Source organism: Diplodia seriata (assembly GCF_021436955.1).
Source record: "Diplodia seriata strain FDS-637 chromosome Unknown scaffold_4, whole genome shotgun sequence".
Classification (NCBI taxonomy): Eukaryota; Fungi; Ascomycota; class Dothideomycetes; order Botryosphaeriales; family Botryosphaeriaceae; genus Diplodia; species Diplodia seriata.
Window position 1 is genome coordinate 1809477 of NW_027117311.1, and position 14964 is coordinate 1824440.

Here is a 14964-nt window from a genome sequence, read left to right on the forward strand (position 1 = left end):
TCTCAACTGGATCTTATTACCATCGGAAGGGGCGCGTGCATTCATTGCCAGAAGAGTAGCCGCGTCGATGAGGCCTTTGATATCTTTCCCATCCAAGAGCCCCGTCCACATCCAAGCCAAGTCGTTCAGGAGGGCATCCTCATCAATCTCAAATTGTGTGCAAGATGGATTTTCCCTGGAGGCCAAATCGTCGAGAAGATCGCGGACAATAAGCTTGCAAATTTTTCCCGTCGGCGGTGGTGTATGGATCTTTACATGAACTGCGGCAGTTGCTGCTTCATCAAGAACCTCTGGACGATTCGTTGTCAGGAGTACAAATCCGTTGAATGACTCCAGGTGTTGAAGTGTTGTGATGGCTATCGCAGTTCGCTCTCTGTCCATCGTCGTTCGTGCATCGATGAGGCCATCGGCATGATCCAGTAGAACTATACATGGCCACCTCTTAGCATTGGAGAAGAGCTCTGCTAAGCTTTTCCTGAGCGCAATAATTGAGCTTCCTTCGTTTGCATCAAATGCCAGTTGAATAAGCGGCAGGCGTGCGTAGTCAGCAATACACTTCGCTGCATACGACTTTCCTGAACCCGGTGGGCCTTGAAGCAGAATACGGATGCCTGTACCTGCTGTCCTTGGGTGAAAGGATCCTTTCAGAAGTTCGATTATGTATGCATCCAGATACAACCTCCCGAATGGATCACTTGGGAAGGCAATGTTCTCAATGTCATTGACGTTGGCACTAACTTCGTGAGGATTAGTATGCGAATGGAGGATCGAACGCTGCACACGTACACCATCGACTGCTTTGCAAGCTGAACACCCCAAGAAGATGTGGGCAAACAAGGAGCAGCCCGGATTTGACATCCGCACTGCTCATCTGGGGATATTGGTCGGCGACGTTCTCGTCCGTGGTCTCACGCATGGCACCTGAACGTTGATCCACCATTACGCGAGTAGTGCCCTGTGGCCATTAATCAGTAGGAGTCTGCTAGTAGAATGGGTCATCTTACGGTTGGCGTTGAAACTTGCATGTAATGTGCGCCTTGCCCCAACAGCCAGTAGCGTCGCCCTCGATTGCAAAGCTGTTTGCGGTGTTTCGGCTCGTTGGGTAAGTATCCGGAAGGAATGTGTTTGAGATCTGAAATCTTTTTTTCCCCGTGAAATTGATGGATCCGAACTTCACGAAAGACCTTGCTGAAGTAGGCTTTGTTGTGACCCACACTCCACACTCGCAGCGTGAGAGGACTTAGAGCACCGGTCGGCGTGGCTTCCATGCCAAAGAGCTCCGATACAATGAAGGCAGTGAGGTTGCCCTGTTACCACTCGAAGATGGTGGAGCCAGGACTGTACAGATATGGAAGTCGGTTGAAGGCGATGGAGCCGCACTTCCGCTCTTGCAGTCGGACCAATTCGTGGGACAAAAGGGGAAATCCCGTCTCCATGCCGTCGATAGAGAGCGTCCGTACTGGGGACCTTCGTATTATTTGCGAATGAAGAATACTTGCGGATATCACAGTATCCAGGCGCTCGTTTCGTTGCAGGGTGGCCGTCAACAACACCTTGACCAGCATACCTGGTGTGTTCAGGATTCGGTTCATGTGGTTGACAAACTCTTCTTGCTGAGGATGCTCTCCACCAAGTTCATCGACACCGTCGATGATCATGTAGACACAGGACGCATTTATCAACTGAAGGCATGCGTCGAGGAGGTCCCAAAGAGAATCCAGGTCCTTTACCCTCTCTTTTGTCATGCGGGGACTGATTTGGTGAAATATCTCCGGGTTCTGCTTCAAGCTTTGAGATACCAGGGACTGTACAAGTGTGGTATAGGCCGCTACAGAAGTGGTTCCTCTGTGTCTATAGCGAAGGACAATGGTGGAGTCAAAGCTTCCCTCGGCAGCAAGGATAAGAGGGTTGGTAAACATCATGTTGCAATCCGATTGGGTCAAGAGGTTGCTTCCGTCAAGCCACAATAGTTGTGAAGTTGGAGACTTGAGCCAAGTGATAAGCTGCTCAGACCGGAGCGACATTTTCTGTTTGGCTTTGTATCTGTGCATGGATGGGAACTCCATGATAGCTCTTGTGCGGCGATTGGATTCGTTCGAACTTTCCTCTTGTACCATTTCTGGAAACAAAACATCCAGTATCTGGTTGACTGATTGAGAAGAGTTCGTGCTGCCATCTTCGAATTGCGGAGCATCCTGACTTGATCGCTCGGCATGTGAACGATCAACTTGTGGCTGGTCTATGACCTCGTTGACTCGTTTTCGGACAGCCGTGGCTGTTTCTCGGACGTCCTCGGCTTTGTTGAAACTTATTGACACCGTCTGAGAAATTTTCTCGAGTAAGGCGAGCATACGGTCACTTTGAGACTGCTGGTTTTTGAGCATCTCGAGAGCTTGTCGGTTCAATTGGAGGCTCAAATGACTGTCCACGAGCCCGTGAAGCTGGGCTACCTTGTGGATTAAGCGGAAGGTTTCCTCAATATTGCTAACGATGTCCTGGAACCTGTTTTTCCACGGGTGAATCGTGGCTTTCCAAAGCCTTTCTAGTATTTATCAGTACCGGATATGACGTATGCGAATAGAGCCTTACTTGGTAGACACTCGGTGTACAGTTTGACGGCTTTTGCAAGAAATTTGATGTACAGATTGTAGGCCTGGGCAACTGCAGATACCAGGTTCTTGCTCGGACGGTAGGCGGTCAGGTGGTCCAGCGCCTCGAATTCGGTACTTGCTTGCTTCATGAATGCCGGAACTTTCTCTCGCACCTCTTGATGATTGACTTGAACGGCAAGAATGATTTTGACTGCGCCATATGCCACGGCCACAAGCTCAGGAGCCTGACTGACCATTACGTCCAACATCTTAACGTAATGGTACGTCACTTGAGCAGCGTTGTCCAGCCCTTTCTTGATATTTGCCCGAATGGACGCTTGTGCCCCGCCGTCAGTTATTCGATTGGGGTGTCGCTTTTCTTGTTCGGTTCGAGCTTTCTCAAGTAAAAGCTGCATCTCTGTGCGGCTGCGTTCGATCTCCTCCCATTCAGCGCTGTTCGCATGCTCTCTAAACTCCTTGATGCGTAGTTCCATCTTGGACTGCCAGTGTGTTATTTTACTTCTGCGCACTATCCATCAGCAATGTTGGTAAAATGATAGGCAATGTGTCAGACGGCTCACTGCTCCAAGATTCCTCGGGTCCACTCCCATTCTGACCATTTCTCTGGCTCGCCGGTATGATTGTCGGAGGAACTAATCCGATTGGTTGATCCTACTGTGCGAGAGTCTCCGTCCATCTCTTCAGGCTCCTCAGTGAAGTGGTGGAGAGGACTCATGTTCACCGCAAGTTCTCAGGAGCGGAGCTGAGGGGGTCAGGCTGAGATAAGTGCGGGAGATAAAGCAGGTGCGGGGTATCAAGCACCCGTCGACACATGCATGCTGACAGAGTGGTGTAACCAATATTGTGCCGCAGTCACGATTGGTTGTCACTTCAGCTGGTGGCGTCCACCCCACCGATTCGCAAAGCGGTATCTGCAGTCGAGGCGCGAGATACCTTATTACTCTGAAAATTGAGGAAACATTCATCATCTTCACCGGGTATCGTGATGAGCAACAACCCTTCCATTTTACTCACGCCGATGAAACGGGGATTAGTCATCTCTCATAAAGGGTAAGAATGGGTGATATGGCATTACTGAGAGCAGCAGCTCGTACAAGCAGCTTCCCGCCATCACCTCCACCTACCCTTTCCACCTACCACTTCCCAATCGACCCACACCAACCCACTCCCTCGACCGGGACCGTCCTCCCCATCAACCAATGTGCAACCTTACCGACACGCTCGCAACCCCCATCACCTCCCGCGCACCCGCTCCTTCGCCGTCCTCGCTCTCAGCCTCTCCGCACGGGCACCCTCTCCCTCAAACATGCGTTCGAGCACCTCACCCAGGGCCGGTGTGCCACCACGGCTCCGACCCAAGCCAGCGCGGCGGCGCCGAAGAATGGGCGCTCTCTGGCACTCCCTTGCGGCGGCGCAACGGCACAACAACAGCGGCGGCGGCACGTTGACCCGCGCAGACTTTTCGAGCGCGTGCTGGGGGGCGACTGCGTGCGTCGCCATAACGGAATCCCCTGGCAGCAGCGTTCGCCGAGGAGCTGGTCGCGCGCCGCGTATCCGGAGGCGCTTGGTAATCGTCAACACGAGGGTGAGCTGGGGTTGAGACGCATCGGCCGATGAGGAGGGCGGCGAGGAATATGGCAGTGGTGGGCGGTATTGTTGTGCGGTTGGTCGCGGTGCTTTATGCGATTTTGGCTGGATGGCTTGGTTGATGGGTGGTGTTGCGGACTTATGCGTGTTTTCGTTGTAGGGAGGGAGGGTACTTTCACGGGAGATGGTGTCGCGGGACCGGATTCCCTGAACTGATTGTGTCTTTTGGACCAAATACAAGTCTCAAGGTTTGTTCAGTCATTGGGAATTCCAAGTGGAGCATGGTCTCTGATGTTGAGCTGCAAATAAGAAATATACGTGATTGAGCAGGAAAATCTCTCGTGTACGCTCGTATAGGCAAGAAGCGGACTGATTCGAACGGGTTGACGTCGTGCTTCTATTTTGGTCTCAAAGGACCGAAGGGCTGGGATGCTACCGTGGTACTGGACGGGGAAATAACGAATGGTCTTGGCCGTAAGGGGCTTAGGTCAGGTTGGGAGTAAGGAAAACCAAGCTGGAGAGCTAGTGAGGTCCAGGGCGATGAGCTTGAGGTTACCTTCACAAGCATGTATCGTGATCAGCTTATGGGAATCGAGCACGTTTCTGATGCAGGATGCACCCGCAGAATGCAGTCATCCGAACGATAAATTACACTTACCCACAAAACTGAAGTCGCAGTGTTGGAGGATTGACTGCTCCAACCGCCGCAAACTTGCTCACGAAAACCCAATGAGGCAATTCTGCACCGCCACCTGCCACCTACCTCTGACTCTTCCTTCTGAAAAATGCTCTCGTGCACGCCCGCAAGGTCAAGCAACCTACCGCTTAATTGTTCAGCCCAGGAACAGCCGTTTTCATGGGCAGTCGCCGAACTTCACTTCGGTCCCGCGCCGGGCGGTCAACCCCCGACCCAGACAGACCGTCCGTCCGTCCCTTCTGCATTGTCCGGATGCAGAAGCGTGCAAGTCGCAACTCCCGACCAAACCCATACCTACCTGCAACAACCGAACGATCCTCGTCCGCCCCCACCCATAGCAACAATTGGACATGGACATGCCGCCCGCCTCTACTGCAACAGCCATACCAGCCATGCCATCGCTCACGCCCACAACCTCCATATCCAGCACGAACGACCTTCCCCCCCCCTCTTCCCCAACTGCACAACCACCACCCCCACCACCCCCACCACCTACGCCGGCGGCCCTGCTCCTTCCTCCTCTTCGCACTCAGCGTCTTCCACCGTGTCCTCGGCGCAGTTGCGGGGCGCGGTTCGAAATCAAGAAGGACACGGGCAAAAAGAGAACGGCAATGCATGGACGACCGTCGGGGTGGTTGGTGGTGGTCGCGAGTTCGTGGAAGTCGATGATGGATGGGAATGAAGCGCGGCGCGGCAGCGTTCGTGGCGACGATGTGGATGTGGAGAAGGGAGGTATGGGGCGGAGGAGGAGGAGGAGGAGGAGGAGGAGGGGGAGCCGTTGTCGTTGAGGGCGGTGATGCCTGCTGCTGCTGCTGCGGTCGGTGCGGAGGGCGAGCGGTGGTGGTGGAGGGATGGGGTGCTGGAGGGGGGAGGGCGGCGTTGGGGTAGGTAAGTATTTGTTGTGAGTAGTGTGGTTTTTCCATTGTCTCTTTCTTCCCCTTGTCCTGCTATTCTTTTTGCCGTCGTAGGGTTGGCTCTGTGGCTGTTGATGACTAAACTTGTCGACTCATGCAGGATGTTAGCGGTGATGACGTTCAAAGTCGGGGTTTTCGTCGGGGTGATCGGAGGGATTCTGGTTGGCGAGATGGTGTTCGGAGGGTATGCGCAACAGAGCGGTGCCGCGAAGCAGGATGATGGGTGCCATGGTTGAAGGGTGCGACGAAGGAATCGGAATGATCAGTTTGCGAAGGGCTGATTGCTTTGTTTTTAGGCTACGATAATGCGAGTCGGGAAAAAGAAATGTCGTGAATCCGCCGTGTTTCATTTTGGATATGCGGTGCTCTAGTGTGAAGGATCAAAGTATGGATGGCTAGCTGTCGAAATAGGGTTTAGGCTCACCGACGTGCCCCTTCCTCGCTCCCGTGTGCTTGAGCAAGGTGGCTTGACGCCCTGCCGCGTCAGAAGGGGCGCAGAGGTCGCACCGCGATCTGCAGCCCGCAGTGGAAGCGGAGGGCGGCGCAGGAAGGCGTGATGACAGCTGCGCCTCGACCATCAACCGCATATGACGTTATACCAATGCAGCTCGGCCACATCCGAGCCGTGTCGACCTGAGGAGACACTGATTCGGTCCTGCAGCTTGTAGTGATTGTGTGAGGCGCCTTTCAATCTGGCAATATCGTCGCTCAGCTGATAACGCGTGCGGTGTAGTCGGCTGGCGGAATGCCGCTCCGAAGGCCCGGCGAGGAACTGAGTTAAACCAGACGACTCCCATTGGCGAGCGCTGCGGCGAGGACAAACGCCGACTCTCCGATGGATGGCGTGTACATTTATGGGAATTCTGCACGTTCCAGGCGGCTTGTCTAGCGCCGTCTCGTGGCCCAATAGGCGTATGAAACATCCCGATTCGGCGCGAGCCCGTACGCACATCGATCAGTGCGGTGAGATCTAGGGCTCCCCGTCCGTTTCAGTGGGAAAGCTTGTAGAGGGCACGTCGTACGAGCCCAATATCTGCACCTCGGCTCCGGGCCATCAAGGTCTTGACACCGCCAGCCTATATGCTCCATCCTGCGAGATAAAAACTGGGGAAATCTTATGCGCCGCCCACAGCCGCCTCTCGTAAAAGGCTGATTACGGCTGAGGTGAGGAGGGCGGCGCGAGGGCCATGTCGAGAGGCAAAGCAGGAGGAGTGCGAGCTTTCTTTTTAATTCGGCCTGGAGCTGGGCGCATCCCTGTTTGAGGCTCAAGAGGAGCAGAATCGGCCTTTATTGCGTCACGCCGTGTTTGGAACTGATCTGCATCCGGCTCGATAACGGCTGGAGGAGATCCGACCTCCTCCAGCTCTGCTCTGCAACCCCCGATGGCCTTGTGATGCCCAAGTGATGCTGCTGGACTCAGCCATGCTGCAGGCAGTCAGGCCAACTCTAGCGTCGGCGTTTCCGCCTGAGCTCTCGTGCGAGTGTAATCTTCTCATAATTCTTGCCAGCAGCTACATCACCTGGCAAAGCTCTGAGAGCCTATGGATTGATGTCTCAGCATGACTTCGGCTCCACAAACACGCCAGACTTGTCCGATACGGCGCCTGCGGCCCGGCGGTTGTCTTGGCCCCGATAGTTAATATATCGGCCAATGCAAACAATTCTGGCCAGCACATACAAACGCTTTTTTCCAACACATGAGCCCTGCATTATTATTTTCTGTTAAATCATCTGCCCCGAAGCTTACTACGGGATCGCCAGTTTGCATCCTGAACTGGACTTGTTTCACGCTGTCTCGCCTTTCTGTTACTCAGCCATGCCTCCAAACCGGTGGCCAGATGGACCACTTCCCAGCGGTACACCCTACGCTGATCTGCCCATCACCGACTCTCACTGCATGAACGACTCGTGCGATGCTTTCGCTGCTGGTTGGAATGAATCGTACAGGGAGACAAGCTTGATCAGTCAGATTGACTATGGTTACTGGACTCTCTGCTACTACCTATCCTGGGGCGTTCTCTTCACCCTTGCAAACCTCATCTACCTTTTCAAAGACTACCATACGCGGCGGTGGATCAGAAGAGACGCTTCAGGATCTGGGTCAAGCTGGACAGACAGAGTTGTAGCGCGATATCGTTCAGTGATATACCGACGCTTCACTGGACGCTTACACGCCTTACCCTCTTTTGGCATCCTCGCCCTGCTCAGTTTGTCCACCGCCTTTTTTGCCTGTCTCGTCTTCCCGGAACAGGACTACCTACGCTCGCACTTTCGCTTTGGATCTCCGCCTCTATCAGTACGATGCGCTCTCTGCATCTCGGCTCTGATGCCGCTTCTGATCGCCCTCGGCGGCAAAGTCAACATCGTCACTGTGTTGACGGGAATCTGCTACACCAAGCTCAACATTTTGCACCGATACGTCGGTGGCTTGATATTCGCCCTTGCTACCACCCACGCGGTGAGAAGACTTTACTCCAGCCTGTTACATGTCACTGACTTTCGGACAGGTCCCTCACCTTTACGCACCAATCAAAGATGGCGGAGTTAACTACCTCGCCCAGCTATACATCAACCAAAAGCGCGAGGTAAGCCTCACTCACCATCACCTTCCCACACCGCCCCACTAACCCAATCCCAGCTATCCGGAACCATCCTCTACTTCCTCTTCCTCTGGCTCATCGCCCTCTCCATCCCCCGCCTCCGCCGCACCTTCTACGAGCTCTTCGTCTACACCCACATCTTCCTCGGCCTCGCCTTCATCGGCATCCTCGCCTGGCACATCAACGGCGAATACATCTCCGTACGCTCTCCCCCTCCCCTCTCCCTCAAAACCGTCCCCACCACCCCACTAACCAACCCGCCCCCCTCAACAGCCCATCTACACCTACATCACCCTCTTCATCCTCGGCACCCAATCCGCCCTCCGCCTCCTCCTCTCCACCCGCTCCCTCATCTTCCTCGCCGGCTACCCCACCACCCTCGAGCCCCTCCCCGGCGCCATCACCAAAGTCCGCGTGCACGTCCCCGCGACGCTGCGCTGGAAGCCCGGCGACCACGCCTTCCTCCGCATGCCCGCGCTGTCGCTCCTCGACAACCACCCCTTCACCATCGCGTCCGTGCCGACAGGAAACGTGGGCAACGCGATGACGTTCCTCGTCCGCACGCACGCGGGCTTCACGTCGCGCCTCGCCGCGCTGGCGGCGACGAGGGAGCACAGCCCCGCAGTTTCGGCGGCGGGGTCGGTGACGGCGGCGTCGTCGGTGACGTCGTTTGGATCGCATATGGCGCAGACGCAGCCGGCAACAACAACCACAGCGAACGACATGCGCGGTCCGGCGGCCGCCCCCCTCCCCATCCTCCGCACCCTCATCGACGGCCCGCACAGCCGCGGCTCGCGCATCCCCGCGCTGCACGACGCCGTCGACACCGTCGTCCTCGTCGCGGGCGGGACGGGCGTGACGGCCGCGGTGCCGTGGCTGGTGAGCCTGTGTCGGCGCATGGCAGCGGGCGCGTCGCCGCGCTGTCGCGTGCGGAATGTGCGGTTGGTGTGGGTCGTGCGCAAGGCGGAGTGTGTGGAGTGGATACGGGAGGAGGTGGAGGCGGCGGTGGGGATGGTGGGGGAGGGCGGGGGAGGAGGCGGGAAGGTGGTGGTGGTGGATGTGTATGCGACGAGGGGCGGCGGGGGCAGCGGCGGTGCCGCGGGGGGATTGGTTAGTGCGAGTGAGAGCGAGGTTGAGGTGGGGGAGGTGAAGCAGCAGATGATGCCGGCGTTGCCGCCGCCGGTGTATGAGGGTACTGAACAACGGGCGAGGTGCTGTGGGCGTGGCGGTGGTGGTGATGATGGTGGTGATGGCAAGGATGGTGTTGTGGAGGAAGGGGTGGAGGTGGAGAGGAGGAGCGGGCTCAACTTGCATCGCGAGCGGCCGGATATTGGGGCGTTGTTGCCCGGGATGATGAGGGGGAGGCGGGCGTTTGTGCTGGGGTGTGGGCCGGAGGGCTTGAAGATCGAGTTGTCGAATGCGGTGGCGCGGCTGCAGATGGAGATGGTGGTGAGGTCGAGACGGATGGAGAGTATTGCGCTGCATACGGAGACGTTTGGGTGGTAAGATATGGCGCGCTAATCTAGATGGTGTTTAATTATGAATGGTCACCTATGCTTTATAGGCTTTGAAGCATTGCCGGGTGTCTTGCTACTCGTCACTACTATTGAGAAACCGACCGAACACCTCATGAAAACCATCTTCTACGGTTCCGTGTATGCCAGTCTCAGCATACATGCGGTTCATACTGGGTTTGGTGCCGACCCTGTGGCTAGTTGTAAGGAGGTGGTCTGACAAGGAATGTATACCTGTAATACAGAATCTGCTGAGCCGCGATCCCTCTCTTGGCCTTGGTACTCAGGCTGCTCCAACGAGCGTATCTGACGTGGTCTTCTCGGCTTGAATCCGCATGTAAGGCCATCTCCCGAAGCACGGTTTCTGCAAGTAAGCTATCTTTGGTTTGTAAGCGCCGTGCATCCATGATAAGACATGTCTGCGAATAGCTGTTCGAAGAGCTATCACTGCAACAGCATGTGGTAAAAACGGTGAGATAGATACGAGGTCGCAGATTGACGGACACACCTTGGTTGGTGATGATGGAATGCGTTCGTAACAGATATAGGAAATCTCAAGGCAGTGAAACCCCTGCCCAATCTATCACCTCTTGGCACAAAAGATACTGAGCGTACAAAGATAACAAGGGATGGGAAATCGTCTTGTCGCCAGCTCGATCATCCTCACTCTTTTTGGTTTTCGTTGCACGAGTCGTGGCAGCTCACTTGGAGAGCTTTCCAAAGCACTTGGTCAAGATGCGGACGTTGTTCAGGCTTTCTAAAAGGTTCCTCGTGAGCATGACCGTCCAGGATCGTTGACACTCGAGATACTGAGACACTGTGACGGCAATGCTTCATCCGGAAAGAGAAGGTCTGCCGTTAGCAATGTAAAAACAAACTTTTTGCTTGCGGCCAGGCTTGCGAAAAGCAGCTGGGCTGCGAGTGTGGCATGACGATTGGTGCTGTTATCACCCATGTGGCTGACACGTCATCGGTTGTATGCACCGTTGTACTTGTACGCCGATCGAGAGGGCTTTCTGTTCGAGATGCGAGAAGCTCCCGCATCATAAAGCGTCATCTTATCAGATGTCGAGGGTATATCAAAGGTGAGGGATATTCTCCAGGTAGCTGTAGCCAAGGGTGGTAGCCGCGCTCGGGCTGCCCGACGAGGCATTCGTGTGTTCTTATCGTTGTGGATGGTTGGCAAGCATGTCAGTGGGACCAAAGTACAGAAGATGATCTGCCGCTTAGCTCTCCGTTGGAGGACACATGTACCTGATAAGTAGGGCTAGCTTGGATTAATGGGGTAATAGAAAAGTGTTTACCGAGGTGCTACTTGCCTATCATCGAGCGAGGTGTGGCACCCGGAAAACCAGGTCCGACGATAAGAAAGAGCCAAGAAACGCACCACAGCCAGGTGGGTGAAGGATACGGTCCGACAGACAACTCACTCATTATTATTATTCCATGGCGCGTACTCAAGATTATTAGCAGCTTGCCAACCGTGCACCCATGGTCCGTCCTTCCCACGCACTACTGGATCGCAGGGCGGGGATGACAACCATGTTTCCCGCCGAAACCCTGCCCTTACCCCGCTGCGGCTCTCATCCGCCCCGCCCTCGCCAAACATATAACCCCATCGAACCGCAGTGGTATTTCTACGATCAAGGGCGAGGTAGCAACAACCGTTACAATGTTACGAGAAACAACAAGACCCTTGGTGGTGAACGCCCAAACCACCCTCGCCGTCTTCACTCCGCTCTGGCCCGCATCATTTCAGAATAGAGAGTATGCCCTGTGCTCTAATGCCTCCCTCTCGACCGAAGGAGAAACAGACGAGCTGTAGGTGATGATGCTGATGGGGACAAGGGGGCGTGCAGTTGAGTGGCGGTGGGGACTCTATGCCTCGAAAGGGTTTAAGCTATACGCCGGTCATTTGACTCATGCCCCACATCCAGATAACTCGGTAGCATGCCACCTCCGTAATACTTTTAGCGGAATCGCTTATCATTTCCTGCAAACCTCCCATCTTCTTCATTCATTCAGTCTTTAACGCTAGCCGCTATCTCGCTACCGTCTCTTCTTTCTTGTTGTTCTTCTGCCACTACTACCAAGCGTGTTTCTTTGTGCGGTGCATGAAAGGACGGATTACAACATGAGCACGAAGGTGGAACCACCGGGGTGCAGGGGCCGGACAAGAGACGGCTGCTGGACATGCAGGGACCGGTATGATGACCTCCGAATCAAAGCTTGCGATTGAAGAACCAACGACTGGTAGGAAGAAGAAGTGCGATAGTACCGAATTCCCTTGTGGCAACTGTAGGAGACTTGGTTTGGTCTGTGACAGGATGCCGAGGCTCGTCTGGGAAGAAGACCAGAGAAGAGTGGGGATGAAGAGGAGGGGCGCCGGGAAACGCGCAAAGGGCCAACCCAGCGAATCATGGACGTCTCCCATGATACCGCCGGTCCGCAGGAACGAGCCCTCGGGAAGCTTCGCTGCACCAAAACCCAGCATAAGACACGATCACACCCCTGCATTCGTATCAACTGAGGACGATCAAGAGCTTGAAGGGTCTACGACTGTTGAACAACTCAAGGTCTTATCTCCGCATTCGCTGGACTCTGCCGAATCATTGTTGCTGGAATACTACATCGGATGCTTCTCAAGAACATATCCAACCTTCTCAGGCCCAACGAATCCATTCCTGTCCGTTCTTCTCCCCATTGCCATGCAGAGCCGTATGGTTCTGGACTCGCTCCTCACGGTAAGCGGCGCCCGCATCTGGGACTACGGCTGGTCTGGGATGGAAAGGGAAACGCTCAAACTGCGACAACGGGCCTTGAGTGGTTGCAGAAGAGTCCTGGAGCGGTACAACAACACCAACCAGCAAAGCGTCACCGACACCGCCAACGGCAGCTTACCGCAGCCAACAATGCACCATTCCACCATCCCCTCTGCCGAGAACTTGGACGCGGCAGACTTCCTGCCCCTCCTGACGAGCGCCACCTTGTTCCTTCTCTACGATATGCTGATGGGCGAAGAGAATTTCCGGCCACACCTAGAATTCATAGACTGGCTCTTCCGTCGGCACTTCCTTGGTTTCAACAACGGCGCCCACAAGCAGCACCCCCTCTCCGTCGAGGCGTTCCGGTTCCTGTACAACTGTTTCCTGTACAACGACCTCGTGCGATCCACCTCGCTTGGAGTGCCGACGGCGTCCGACTTCTACGTGCGCGCCGTCTCCTCCATATCGGACGACCCGTTTCCGCACGAGACGATCCACGACCAGCAGTCGAGGTACTACTTCCCGAGCCTCATCGCTCGCATCAGCGCGCAGGACACCACTGTCTCGGAGGGCGACATCGAGGCGTGGAACGGCAGGTTGGATTGGCTTCCGAGTCTCTGTCTGGTCGATTTCCACGGCGCAAAGGCGGACGTCGAGGCTCTGAACCGCAAAGCCGCCGGGTCGGAGACCGCGAGGCCGGACGTCTCGACAGCGAGGGGAGGCGAGTATTCCAAGGACCGTGACATCATCTCGCAGCTCTACAGAGTCACGGCGAGGATCTACCGCCGCCAATCTTTTGGTGGAGACCCAGGATCGTTCACGAATTTCGAAGACGTCGATCCGAAATCATCCAGCTCGCTCGCTTCGTCGGCAATCCAGCTCATTCAGCAGCTCTCCGAGGGATCCGCGTTCGACAGCGCTCTTCTTTGGCCCATTGGCATATGCGGCAGGGAACTCATGGGGGACCAGGTCTGGGAACGGCACTACGTTATCTTCCGCCTCCAGCAGCTGGAAAAACGGTTCCGGATGAAGCACTTCCAGCGGGCGCAGCAAGTCCTGGCGAACACTTGGAGCAGAAAAGACCAGGAGGCCATGCACGATTCTGTGATGTATTCATGTGGATGGAAGAGATTGGATTTGATACTACTTGGATGAGGAATAAAGGGGCCCCGCAAAAACGCATAAAAAAAATAAGAAAGAAATTCGTACCGTCACCTCCGGCAAACCACAAAAGTGAGCCAGTCACCGCTACTACTACTGTTCCAACGCCCTCATCTCAAATAGCGTCTGTTGCAGATACAGCGTCTGCTCTTTCACCCACGCCTCGACCTCCGCAAACTTCACCGTCTCCACCCGACACATGCCCGGCTTCCCCTCCCTGTCCGACTCCCGCACGTTCTCCGCATACTTCTCCCGCAGCCCCTCCGCCGCCGCGCGCGCCCGCTGCGCCAGCACGTCCAGCCGGTACGTCGTCCACTGGTAGTACAGCTCCGTCAGGTGCGACTTGTCGCGCGTATTGAGGTTCGTCGTCTCGTCGAGCAGCGTCGGGTCGCGCGGCCGGAACGACGTCACGATGGTGATGCGCTCGGGCATGTTGGTCGTCGGAAGCGCCGTGTGTTCGATGTATCGGCCCTGGAGGATGACGGCGCCGCCCTGTTTCCCATCCCGCGGGATTTCCATCAGCACACGCGTTTTTCCGTCGAATCGGTGGGAGTAAACGTATCGTAAAAATGTGAGAGAGAGAAATAAAGAGAGGTCTCAACACACCATCTGCGGCGCCCGCACCTTGACCGTCCGCCCGTCGTCCCCGCCGCACCGCATCTCCGTCTCCCCGCCCAGCATGTTGCGCGCGTCCGACAGCATCACCACGCACACGAACGGATGCGAGTCCTTGTGCCACTCGACGATATTCCGTTTCCCATCACCACCACCACCACCTCCCTTCCCCGCCGCAAACGCCTCCACCGCCCCCTCCGTCGCGGCCGGCGGCTCCACCGGCACCCCCCACACGCCCGGCAGCCCGTCCGGACCCAACTGAACATTCGTATGAGCCACCTCGTACTCCATCGCCGGGACGAGGTCCACGCCCGCGTGCCTGCTCACGATCGCCAGCACCTCGGGGGAGTGCCAGAAGTCGTGGACGAAGGGCGCGTAGCGGGGCGCCATGCCCCGCACGTACGCGGACCCCGGGTGCGTCGCGTGCAGGCAGTTGGCGAGCGTGGTCGGGTGGAAGATCTCGCGGCGGTGCTGCTGGATGGCGGCGTGCGAGAGGAGC

General features: G+C 55.9%; 3 protein-coding genes across 3 annotated transcripts; 1 reads left to right on the forward strand and 2 right to left on the reverse strand.

Annotated features, from left to right (window-relative positions):
* Positions 1-1310: 1310 nt before the first annotated feature.
* SLS55_004414 (uncharacterized protein) lies at positions 1311-3085 on the reverse strand (the record flags this gene model as incomplete). The annotated part of the gene is given in 2 exon segments (XM_066775872.1): positions 1311-2542; positions 2560-3085. 2 exon segments carry the CDS (start codon positions 3083-3085, stop codon positions 1311-1313), a joined length of 1758 nt encoding a protein of 585 aa, XP_066633753.1.
* A 9258-nt stretch (positions 3086-12343) lies between these two features.
* On the forward strand, positions 12344-13844 carry SLS55_004415 (uncharacterized protein; the record flags this gene model as incomplete). Its single annotated transcript, XM_066775873.1, has 2 exons — positions 12344-12349; positions 12384-13844. 2 exons carry the CDS (start codon positions 12344-12346, stop codon positions 13842-13844), a joined length of 1467 nt encoding a protein of 488 aa, XP_066633754.1.
* Positions 13845-13943: 99 nt separating this feature from the next.
* Positions 13944-14510, reverse strand: SLS55_004416 (uncharacterized protein; the record flags this gene model as incomplete). The annotated part of the gene is made up of 3 exons (XM_066775874.1): positions 13944-14342; positions 14453-14459; positions 14506-14510. The coding sequence occupies 3 exons, from the start codon at positions 14508-14510 to the stop codon at positions 13944-13946; spliced, it is 411 nt and encodes a 136-aa protein (XP_066633755.1).
* Between the last annotated feature and the right edge of the window lie 454 nt (positions 14511-14964).